Source organism: Chelonoidis abingdonii, chromosome 9, assembly GCF_003597395.2.
Source record: "Chelonoidis abingdonii isolate Lonesome George chromosome 9, CheloAbing_2.0, whole genome shotgun sequence".
NCBI classification, from domain to species: Eukaryota; Metazoa; Chordata; order Testudines; family Testudinidae; genus Chelonoidis; species Chelonoidis abingdonii.
In genome coordinates this window covers 51,790,273-51,802,721 of record NC_133777.1, presented here as the reverse complement: position 1 = coordinate 51,802,721, position 12,449 = coordinate 51,790,273, and the positions used below count along the sequence as shown (strand labels likewise).

Sequence of the window (12,449 nt, the reverse complement as noted above, 5' to 3'; positions counted from 1 at the left end):
GTTTTAATAAATCTAACTCTCTCTCGGGTAACAATTTGGAACCACTATTGTAACAGTAATGGATTGAAGGTTCCTTGCCTCTGCTTACATCTTGTGTGCATAGTTATTGTACAATAATTATTGTACTGTAACAAAAATTATTCTAAACATTTAGATAAAGCACTTAATTTTACCACGGATGATGTAAAAGGAATTGGAGGGGGGAACCAAGCTGATCATCTTACGAGTTCATAGACTTGTCTTCAGCTTGATGCAGCACAACAATAGTCTGCCGTAAATGTTCTGAGTCACACCTGTCTTCATTTTCCTGTGTTTGATTTCACAGCTCTGCTTTCACTGCTGTTGTGGAAAAGCTAGGCAGTTTCTCAGTAATGCTTGTTGTGACTCTGGTTTGGAGGAAATGGCTCTTGTTATAGGAGGGATGCTTATTTAAGGTTTTAGTGTTTGTTCACTTTAACCTTGGCTGAGATTTTGTAGGAAGCTTGGTATGCAGTGACTGCATTCTGTATTAGGAATGTCACCTTTCCTATGGGCATGTGCCAGCGTATGCATTCTGTGCTAACTTAGCTAAACCACAGGTTCTCCAACTCTATGATGTGTTCCGTACTGTTGAGAGTTTTGTATAGACACTGCCCCTTCTGTTCATGACTTTAGAAACCACCACCCATCCCACTCAGTCATGTAATATCCTGGTGGTAACTGCATCAGTTGCTTACATGGAATAGGAGAATAATATATGATGGATTTTTAGTTTATTAGTGAAACTTAAAGGACAAGAACTGCAGAGAATGCAGCTCTCTGCAGCCCATGGTTTGGGAACTTCTGTACTAATCCTATGAAGGGTTGTGTAGCTATCTGTTACTGTGATGATGTGTCATGCTTATTGTGTGGCAGGATGTGTCCCCTCACTTCATTTGAGGCTGGGTGCTTTGAGTCTTATGATGTATTCATACAGATTCCTGCTGACTTTCCTTGAATTATGACATCCTTTAGCTTACTGGTAACTTATAAAAACTTGCTTATCTGACTGCTGTTGGCTTCCTACAGCCTAGCTAGCAGTGAAGTACTGATTGCTTCTTGTGTGAGCAACATCTTTCTGCTACTGCTTCCATTGTACTTCAGAGACCCTAAAATCTTCCATGGTCAGTTGGGTGTCTGAGTCCAAACGTAATGAGAAGAATTGTGCCTCAAATGCATTTCTTCACTCAAATGTTGCAAGATTACCCAGAGTGGAGGTTGAAATCCTTCCATACAATTCTAAACACCGTTCCGTAGCCCAGCCTAGGGATGGGGGATACATCCCTGTTATTTCAAAGAGCTTGTGCCATTACTGCAGGAGGCTTGTGGAAAACACAGCCTGGGAATGAAACCCTTTACCTGAGAGAAGAGAGCCAGTTGACAGTGTTAAGAGAAATGATGGGTCTGCTGTCTGAAGAAAATCTGCTCAGAACTTTTGTCCAAAAACTACTGAATCTCTTAAATGCCAAAAAAGTGTGGTGTAAAACCATGTTTTCCCAGTCCAAGATTCTAGTATGTTGTGCATCATTTATGATGATCAGTTCAAACTGATGCAACTGTTGAAACTGCAAACCTGCTCAATGCAAACCACAGTTACTTCCAAGTCCAAATATGCCTGTCTGTCCCTCATGGATATGAATGCCACATCCCTTCTTAATATACCATGCAACAAACAAACCTATACAAATGGAGTGACAGACTGATAATCAATAACCCCAAAGGGGAAGGGTGGGAGTGATTGTGCAACCTTGAGGGAAGGATCAAGAGAGAGCCACCTCCGTCTGCTACTGTTCCCTTTTAGGTTGCGCCACTTCAGGCACTTGAAAGAAGTGCTTGGCCTTAACTACATAGGTTCACAACTGGTCAGCAGTTGCAGTGGCTTGGCACATGTGCGACTCTGCCCCACCTGCAATATGGGCTAGCCATGAAGGTCCAACCCTCCTTGCTGCACATTAGTGAGAGTTACTGCTTGTCCCGTGTCAGAACTGCTCAAGAGGCAAGAATCAAGTACATGTACAATTATTGCTCGGTGTTCAGCACTCCTTTGTATTGTTTTAAAAAACAAGGAATTTTGCTTTTAAATCTAAAGTCTTTAAAAAAAAATTGGAGGAGGAGTAGGGAGTTTAGAATTCTGCCAATCGTACACGTGTGTAACACAAGCTGTGTCTTTGAGATCATGTTGCAGTCTGATCTAAACTAATTGCTTAGCTTGTCTAGACCAGTTCACTCTAGGTTTCCAGAGATGTGTGGCTAGTACAGCCAAAGTAATAGAAATTGCACAAACACGTGTATCCTACAAGATGATATTTTGGTTTGAATGTTGGAACTACTTTGAGCCAATATGTCAGAAATAAAGATGCAGTTTCTTTAAATTGTCTGAATATTTTTGTGTTAAGGGGATACCAGCAACAAGATGCCCATGAATTCATGCGTTACCTGTTGGACCATCTACATTTGGAACTCCAAGGAGGCTTTAATGGTGTTTCTCGCTCGGTAATTTTGCAAGAAAATTCAGGTCTCTCTGCAAGCAACAAATGTTGCATGTAAGATATTGTTTTAATTACTTCAACAACTTACCATCATGGTGGGGCTCCATGCATGAATCACAGTATCCCAGGGGAGTGAACTACCCTATGACATCAATATTTTGTATTTTTAAACAAATAACTAAAGAAATAAGCTAAAGTAGCATCACACTGTGGAGCCACTTAGTCAAAGCACCAAAGTTGTAGTGTGTCTTGGATCGATTTTTTTTTTCATAGTAGTTGTGTAGTTTTTTTATACAACTGTCTTGAGTTCAGGCTAGACAAAAATACACACTGATCAGTGGCATGTTAATTATAAATGGGCAACAGGTTTTTTACATGAGTGGAACAGGAAGTGGCAGTACATTCAAGATTTGCCATAACTGGATTTTTTTCTAGCAATACAACATTCTGTATTTGTATCTCACCTAAGAGATACCCTTGAAGCAGCTGCTGCTTTAATTTGCCTTTGATAATGTAGAGTTTGCCTTCAGTTTTCCTATCATTCCCTGTTTTGAAAGTGAAGCACTTTTGGGTGCCTTTCAAATCTTTTGGTCTGGAAATGCTGACACTTCCTGAATTATTTTTTCTAAGTGTGCTCTGCTAGACTGAAAACAGCACTGAGACCAAAACATTTATTTTGCTTTAGGCAGGATGTTAACAGTCAGTTCAGCCTGGATTTTGGTCACTGGGCAGACTCCCTGTGTTAAGATTATCTGAGAGTTATGTCTGTCCTGATCTATGCAGGAAAAGGGATTACAAGTTAAAACAGGCCTGAACAGGGCAGGTGAGTACTGCATAGGCTTGATTACAGTATGTTACAAGTGTTCTACGACCCACTTTTAGTTAACTCTGTAAATATAACTGTTGTGCCTGAAGTCACTGGTCTTACAGGGCTAGGAGTGTGTTCTTTAGTATAAAATAACATTAGTCATTACGTTTCTTGGTTCATGAAAAACACATGCACCTCAACCAGCTGTATCTAAAAATCCTGTTAGACTTGAATACAGAATATTGCAAGGTTGGTTTTAGAGTATCTGGCTGAAGATCTTGCAATCCTCACCTGATCTGAGCCTGGAACTGAGGCTTGAACGGCAGCTTTGCCTGAAAAAAAGATTTTTCCCAATGAGACCAGCGTACAGATAGTGCTGTAAACTTGCCTTATGTGAAATATTGACAGTTTATTAATCAGCTCTGAAGGAGGTGGCTTGTAATCTTACAGCGCAGGTTTTCTGCAGCTCGGCATGTGGTTAGAAAACTGACAATATAAACTAGCAAATTATTCTGGTTTCTTGTAATGTTAATTACTTTGAAATATTTGTTTTCATTAAGCATTAAGAACATGACAAAACGTGGCAGTGTTAGGCATTTACACTTGAATGTTTTAAAAGCTCAGTGTCCCCAGTTGTTACTTATTTCTGTTGTCCTTCATCTTTCTCACCACCTCCACCATTGTGATGGCTTCCAGGGCTAAGATCAGGAAAAAGCAGTGCTCATGGCAGTTAGCCTGATGTTTTGTATCAGACAAGCACAAGTTGATCGGGTGGATTTTTCCCTTGCCTCTTGATATAGTACTACATGATGGAAACACATCTCATGGTGCATATAGTAGAGCTGCTTTGGCTGGTTGACCTAGCACTCTAGCTAAGAATCTCCTTCTATTTTGGAGTTTTAAAAACAAAAAGATTACGATAAGTGCCTTATGAATGAACAAAGAAACAATGACACAAGGTTTAGCATGTTTTTGCAATGAAAATGTCTTTTTGGAAATGACTAAATGGGAGGAAACCTGCTTTAAAAAGCCCTAAAGATGTGCAGTAAAAAGTAGGGAGCAGGTTCAAAGAGAAAATACACCCTAGTTCACCTAGCTTGAGAGAGAGCTGTCACTAGAAAACTGCTCTTAAAAATAACATCCGCATAATGTTAAAATTGTATGTGCTCTGAAGAAAATGAACTGTATATAAGCATAGCCTTTAAAAAGATTTGGGATGCTTATCTAGTTTTTCCATTGAAGATGTTTGTTATGAGTACCTGCATAGAGTACAGATTCCAGTTCCTTCTAGGTTTCCAATATCTTTGCTGTATTAACTCATCTAGTGATGAGTGAAAGGACCATGTAAATGAACCCAGTCCTTGTTTGTTACACCCAGACCAAACTGCCTGATTGTTTTTGACATGTTATAAGCAATAAAATATTTCACATGCTACAATGCAGCGTAAAACAGAAATTCTGATGAGTTTCTTTCCTTCATGGTGGTTTGTTTAGAAATGGAGCCTCTACTATTGTCACAGCTATATTTGGAGGCATTCTTCAAAATGAAGTAAACTGCTTAATATGTGGAACTGAATCTAGAAAGTTTGATCCATTCCTAGGTAAGGTATCTTTCTCTTTCAAAGTATTGGCTACCACATTAAAGCTCTGAATCTTCATGTAGCTGACAAATCTGTGATGGGCCTGAGATTTTACAATGTAAAACTTCAATAAGAACTAAGTTTTTATTTTGATCTAAGAAATTCAATTGTATTTTTTTCTTTCCTAGACCTTTCACTAGATATTCCAAGTCAGTTCAGAAATAAACGTACTAAGAATCAAGAAAATGGACCAATGTGCACACTACGGGGTAAGAGTTTGTGGTGAGTGAAATCTTGGCTCCACTGAAATCAATAGGTTTTCAACTGACTTCAGTGGAGCCAGGATTTCACCCAGAATGTATGTAAATGTGATTACTGCAACCATATCCCACTCAGTTCTTTATCTGGAATATGATAGCACCTTTGGGGAAATGGAGATTTTATTTCTTGAGTTAGAGCCCAAAAGTAACTATTTTCAGAATTACATGGATCCAGTTTAAGATTGACTTTCACTGAAGCAGAGATAAGGTTGAGAGAGAAGAAATCAAACTATTACTGTACTATAAAATGGCTGGATTACAAGCCCTGGCTCCTGAATTCCTCTGTCTAGCATCAGCAGTGCAAGCATCACCCACCACCTCATCAGTGTGCTTCAGAAATGATCTGTAAGGATTAGTGGGTCCATGTCTGTTCAGTCCTTGGCCTTTATGAAGACACTGCCTACAAAAAGTAACTGCCCACTAAAAACCAGCCAGAAGTCATCTCTTGGTCTCTTATTAGTGCTTCTGAATTCTCTTCCTTTTAGATTGTCTTCGCAGTTTTACAGACTTGGAGGAACTTGATGAGACAGAGCTCTATATGTGCCACAAATGTAAAAAGAAACAGAAATCCACCAAAAAATTCTGGATTCAGAAACTACCAAAGGTTAGTGCAAATATGAGTGTCTGGTGACTGGTGAAACTTTAAAGGGAATTAATAACTTGACCAATAAACATATGTAACCATAATCAAAGACTTAACCTAATGAACTCTGTCTTTCATGTTTAATACTATAGGTGCTATGCTTACACTTGAAACGATTTCACTGGACAGAATATCTGAGAAACAAGGTTGATACATATGTAGAATTTCCCCTCCGGGACCTAGACATGAAATGCTACTTGTTAGAGGTACAGAGACTCTTATTGATGTATACACTGGAAATTTGTTCTGTTTTATCACGTTATGGAACATAGAAGGTGTCAGTTGACTTCTTAAAAGCTGTTTTCTCTACTTTGAACTGCAGCCAGAGAACAGTGGCCCAGAAAGCTGTCGATATGATCTTGCAGCTGTTGTCGTACATCATGGTTCAGGGTAAGTATGCTCAGTGAGTACCTGGGGTGAAGTCCTGGCCTTATTGAAGGCAGTGGTCAAATTCCTGTTGACTTCATTGAGGTCAGAATTTCACCCCTAATGTGCATGTTGGTTCTGTTAGCAGCTGTGCTAACATGGAAATAAAAAGCAGCTTTATATTTCAATGGGGACTTTTACCAAAAATGTTAATTGTTCAGTCTATCAGAGGTCTCCTGCTGTGAAACTCCACTCTTGTCCCCTGAGTAATAGGTGGAGATCTGAAACTTATTAAAAATGAGGATAGTCCCTTTGCTTCTTTCAAATTGGAAAGTAAAGTCCTTCTGGAAAGTATTTAAGCTGAGAGAGAGGTCCGGTGGCCATAAAAACTGACATTTCACTTAGCCACTAACAACTAAATTTCAATGTTTCTTCTTTGTTTGTTCAACTTGAAAGCACGTGCAGGTTTATGCAAAGGGAAAGTGCTCATCTAGAACAATGTAGACTTTGGACTGGCAGACTGACAGCAGCGATCCTCTCCCACAGGAGTGAAGCTTCAAACTGAGAGCCAACTGGGATGCTCTGGAGTTGGACAGTAGTTGTATTTTGAATTAAAGATATTTTGCAGTCTTTGATCCTTTAAGAGTCAGGAGTAGTGACATGACGACTTTCTTCTTCCAGGATATTGTGTAATCAAGTCCCAAAATTGAGGGATGGTAGGACAATTCCTTAGAAGAAATTACGTGTTTTCTAATAGTGGGAATTCTTGCTGTTGTCACTAGAACTCACTGTTCTCTCTGTTGAATTGAGGGTGTTTTCAGCAAACATGTATTTGAAAACGTTAACTCTAGCAGGCTGCCCTTGTTGCGTTCTTCCAAAGATGAGTGGTCTGATATCTGAAGTAGGACTAAATCAAATGGTCTGACTTTCAAAGGGAGTCTTCATTAGCACTACCACAGAACGCCCATGGCAGCTGCTTGAAAGCTCAGAGAATACAAAACATAGTTGTAGTGGACATCAGTGTAAACTGGACATATTGGAATGAATTAGGTGGGTGTGAACTATGATGATATAAAAGATACAGCTGTTAGCCACGCAAGTGTGAGATGGCCTTGTCTTGAGGCAGCAATGAGTAATGAAACTTGGCTGTTTTCTGGTTCTTAATTATATGTACAAGGATCCAAGGCATGGCATGGGATCTGTATAAAAACTTCAGTTAGTTTCCAGCCTGTGTTCATTGTGATGACACTTTCCTTGTGCATGTGGTTTGAAATCATGGTAACTCAAACAGGATTCAGCTAGAACTAGTTGGAAGGAATTCTGAATATAAAATTAAATGACAAAACATGGTAAAACTCAAATTATATTTCTGTTCATAAGCTGATGATTTCTTTTATCTTAAATGCTACTGAATCTGAACTTACAGAGGCAAAACTTGTATTTAAGTTCACTGGGAGTTTTGCTTGCAAAAGGACTTGGGGGCTTGGATTATGCTAAAACTTAGATACCTTTTATGAAGTCCCAAAAAGGAAGCAATTGTCTGCATGTGGTTCGTATCAAATCTTGACACTATTAAAGATGCTTTTGCATGGAAAATCTTCCTTACCCTTTTAATGCCTTTGGGTTTAAGCTGACAATTACGGAGGCTGTTCAGTTTCCCACCCCTCTAACCTGGGTGAAGCCTTGTGATAGAATATAGTCAATTAGTGCTTGCCCTGTTGTTGTCCTGTATAGCTCAGAATGAGGTGGTAAATTTCCTTTTATTGATCCCACTTTGTCTCTCTCATTGCTTTCAGTGTTGGCTCTGGACATTACACAGCCTATGCAACTCATGAAGGTCGCTGGTTCCATTTCAATGACAGTACTGTAACTCTGACTGATGAAGAGACCGTGGTAAAGGCAAAGGCCTACATCCTCTTCTATGTGGACCGGCAGGCCAAATCTGGATCTGATAAACTTTAATACCTCCTTTTAATCCTCACTTATCAAGTCCTTCGGACAAAACATTTCCAATTCTCCATAAATACTTGATCCAAGACTATTAATTTCATTGTGCACTTTTCAACTTCCTCGTGTGGGTTTTAGTTTTGTTGTGTCAATGGTAGCTTGGACATTGACTTATTGAACTTGGACACAAACTAACTTTTTTTTTTTTTAGTTCTACCAGAAAACCTCAGCAGATATTTTGATTTGCTGCTTTAGTTGTGATAACTCAATTTTTATATATATAGTTTCATGAACTACTTAGTTATTTGATTTTTATATTAATGTTCTCACTTTCTAAAGGCACATTTACATCAGAGAAGCTTTGTATCCTCTTTATAAGCAAGAGATACGTGTTCCTGATTATGAAGAGCAATAGAATTTCATGCTGCTCTCACAGCTGTTATGTAGATAAGATTGAATCACTTTTAAATCAAGGAATTGCTTGCACATACTGTTTGCCCCAGTGCAAGGAACTTAAGTGACCTCTGAACAATCACTCTTTGCCTGCAGAAGAGATGAGATGTGGCATCATTAAGTAGACTGGGTAATTGCTGCTATCAGTGTGTATCAAGGCTGCTGTCTTTCAGGACTCCTTGTAAATAAATAGTTGATTCAGTTGTATTTGTACTGCAAATTCAAGTGTTTCTCATTTGTACTTTTTCCCCTACAAAATAGACATTTAAATTATTACCCTAATCATATACGTGTCTTGGGATTTTAATTTACTTTTTTAAAACTGAAATGGAATTGCTAGGGTGATATCTCAATTTTTAGCATTTATCCCAAAGTTTGATAGCAAGCACTTGCTTCTGAAGGTAGCAGGCTCCATGGGATTGGGCCACTGTCCCTCTTATATCCTAAAATGAGAGTTCAGTGTGGGGGCTTCACACAGGGGAGGTTTTTGTCTCAATATAACTCCCATTTGCCCACATCCCCTTTCAGCGTGATTAAAAACCACCAGTCTCCATTTAGGACTGAAAGGCAGGTTTGTTATGGGTTTGGAGATAGACTTTGAGCCTAAGTCTGGATTAGGTATAACAACATGCCATGCAAATTGGTAGGGAAGATGCATTTAAGTCTATATGCAGGGATATTACAGTTCATGCAAATTGTGGAGCTAACACTGCCCCTTTAGGTGAGCACATACCCTCACTAACTGCAGTATTTAATTAGTAGTGCAACATTTCTCATGGTTTCTTGACCAAAAGAAGAGGCAAGGTATTTCTGAAGCTGAAATGTAAGACGTGTTTATATTAAACCTCTTATCAGCTTAGTGGAAGAAGAATTCAGTGTTAGCAGCTGGAATTTCAGCTGTTCTGGTACTGCTGAGAGAGAAGAGCCCAGTATAGACTGAATGACACTGAACTCCCCTTTCCCTCCTCTTCTGTTTGCCTACTGCCTTTCACCACACTCCCATAATCTAAAAAGTTTTTGTGGGAAGGCTGGAGCTCTCTGCCTGCAAAGTCAGCTATCCCACCAGACCCCTCTTACTAGTGATATATTCCCAAGAGTTTACAAACAGGTCTGTTTATATTTAGCTGAGTAAAAACATCTGCCTTCCCCTGGTTGCATCTCCTTGAAGGGCCACATTTGTCAGCAGGTAGTCAACTACTACTGAAATGCATTCTACATCTAAGCACCAGCGCTCCTGACTGGGGAAGCCTGAGAATTGCAAAAAAAAAAAAAAAATTTAATTACCTGTTTGAGCCATCTCAGATGTTGTTTAAAAAGAAATTGGCTTTGTATAAAACAGCAGAAATGTTCAATATTGCTAAATTGTGTATGAAAATATGTAAACTATACAGTTACCTAAACCTAATAGTGACTATCACTTGATATGTTCAGTGGCAGATATACCAGGATGTCTTTGTTTTGTTGTTGAACATTAGATAGATTATTCATTGCTTCAAACTGTAGCCATCAGCTTGTTAACTACTGTTTTCGGACCTCTGCAGCTAGAGCTTATGTTCTGATCAGAACCAGCAGCTGTTATCACATTTAAACACAATAAAAAAGTAATTGGCAGAATTCATATTATTTTTTCACCACTGATGGCAATTCAGGATGTAATTTTGGGGATTAAACCTTAGGCCACTGGCACTTGAGCCAGCACTAAAATTGCTCTAGAATTTGTTTAATATGTGTTGAGAATAACAATCATGACATGATCTGGTGGATTTAATTAACGTGCAGTGAATTTAGTGCATATTCAGCCACCCAGTGATGTAAATGTGCCTTTCTGTATTTTTAAGAACTTAAGTTCATAAACTTCATCAACATTATTCCCTCTCTTTTAAAGGTGATTATTTCTCTCTAAGTCATCACTTTTTTTGCCCAAATATTGTGTTGCACTTTTCCTCTCAATACCATTTTCCATGTATAATAAGAGAATTGTCTTAGAATAGGATGTATGCCATTGGCTGTTTAGGACATGGCCATCAGAACATCATACAGTTTGTTCTTGAAGCAGTTTGATACAGCTCAGCCATATGCGTCTATGGGACAAGTACGCTGTAAATCCTTTCCTAATGTAGCTTACTCCTACTGCAAACACAGATGGACAGTATAAACAATTTTTTGTGGCAACACAAGTATTTCTCTTCCTGGTGGAGAACTTTCCTTATCCACTGTATTCTAGTCAGTGCCCCCTCTCCCCCCAAAAAGGCAACTGAGCATTGACCCAGTAACCTATACTGCACCTAGCTTAGTATTAAATTTTTAACCTTACCTGTGTATACTATATTTCTCTACTTTTTTTTGAGCAGGGTGGGGAAAAGGACATTTTAAGCCTAATCTGTTTTGTTTGTTTGTTTGTTCACTGCTGGTCTGATTTGCTTTCTGCAAGCACGTGGTTTTTGCAGTTCAAGAACTTGGCCAGTATTCTACACCAAAAGAAGAAGGTCGTCCTTGGGGTGTCGCTCATTGCTTAAAGCTGCGTCTACAACTGGAAATGCAGTTTATGTAAAACAATGGGGGCATTCCCAGTTGTTCATCCCTGCTTCAGCAGACTGCATGGTTATTGATCCCATACAGTACGGGGGTGAGCTCCTACAAAGGAGTACAGTTAAAGGTGCTTTTCCCAGTGATCACTGATGTCATGCGGACTGGGTTTACATCTTTTTATTGATGGTGCAGGGCAGTGTGGATCTGTATTAAAAGCAGAAAGGCTTTCCATCCATTCAGCAAGTCTTACAAATGACTGAGACTTGTTCAAAAGTTTGCCTAATGCGTCTGTCTCTTACTAATGAGGTAATCAGCACCTTGAAAACTCTCATTCCATTTGCTTTAGAATATCCTCAAGTACTGTAGATGGAATTGTTTACCGTTAAAATCTAATGTGTAAGTTTCTGTAAGGACCACTGACTGTGCATTAAGGGGGTGAATGCAAGTTAACAACTCAATCATAAAATGTTTTATGGAAGATGTGCCATTAAAGGCTCTTTAGAATGTGAAAAACTTCCTATCCTGCCCCAGCTTCTCAGCATATTACTCTGTGTGACTAAAACTGCTTTTTAGACTCTTGTGCAGAGGCAATGGAATCAGCTTCTTTACCTTCTGAGAAATAGCTGATGACAAAAGCATTTTTTCAAAACTTCTTTAGCTAGGTCTATTTAGCCTCTAACTGTCATGTTTACAGTGCACTTAACTTCCACTGGGCATATACATTTACACCAAAAGTAATACACCCTGTGCATGGCCCTGCCCGTACACAGTTCTGCACAGAGTTATCACAAAAGCAAAAACACTTTATCAGCCAGTGCTATTTGTTCACAAGTAAAAGCCATGTGTGGGGCAACATTCCTCTCCCCTTTCCTTAAGTACTGTTACATCTTTGCAACCTATTCTGTGGTTTCACAGTCATAGCCTCTTCTTACCAGTTGCTGGGGGAAAGACCCCTTCTCATCCACCCTGAGCACCTGGCTCATGCTAAGAAACAGGAATTATATACAAATACTTTAGCTTTACAATAGAAATTAACAATTCCTTGCAAAGAGGCCACTGTCACTCCCAAGTTGCCCCTTCCTCAAGCTATTGTCTACAACCAACAAAAAAGCCCAGTGCACGAGGCACAGTAACAGTAACTTTGAGGCCTGGCCTATGCTAAAAGTTGTCACCCTCCCACAGCACTTGTGAAAATTCCACACCCCTCCATGGCAATTTAACCCCAGCTGTAGACAGCACTAGACAAGGCCTAAGAACAGATTGAAAGCCATAGCCTAAGTCATGAAAGATCCTGAC

At 39.3% G+C, this 12,449-nt stretch overlaps 1 protein-coding gene across 3 annotated transcripts in view; it reads left to right on the top strand.

Moving 5' to 3' along the window:
- The window catches only part of USP3 (ubiquitin specific peptidase 3), a 70,262-nt gene extending 60,141 nt beyond the window's left edge, over positions 1-10,121 (top strand). For 2 of the 3 annotated variants that reach the window (XM_075069538.1, XM_075069539.1), the window contains exons 8-14: positions 2,415-2,561; positions 4,810-4,916; positions 5,084-5,164; positions 5,701-5,819; positions 5,951-6,064; positions 6,181-6,248; positions 8,021-10,121. In XM_075069538.1, coding sequence (XP_074925639.1) covers positions 2,415-2,561; positions 4,810-4,916; positions 5,084-5,164; positions 5,701-5,819; positions 5,951-6,064; positions 6,181-6,248; positions 8,021-8,186 — 802 coding nt within the window. In that variant the 3' untranslated portion in view covers positions 8,187-10,121. The remainder of the gene's footprint in view (positions 1-2,414; positions 2,562-4,809; positions 4,917-5,083; positions 5,165-5,700; positions 5,820-5,950; positions 6,065-6,180; positions 6,249-8,020) is intronic. The other variant, XM_075069540.1, reaches the window with a different exon arrangement.
- Positions 10,122-12,449: the final 2,328 nt, after the last annotated feature.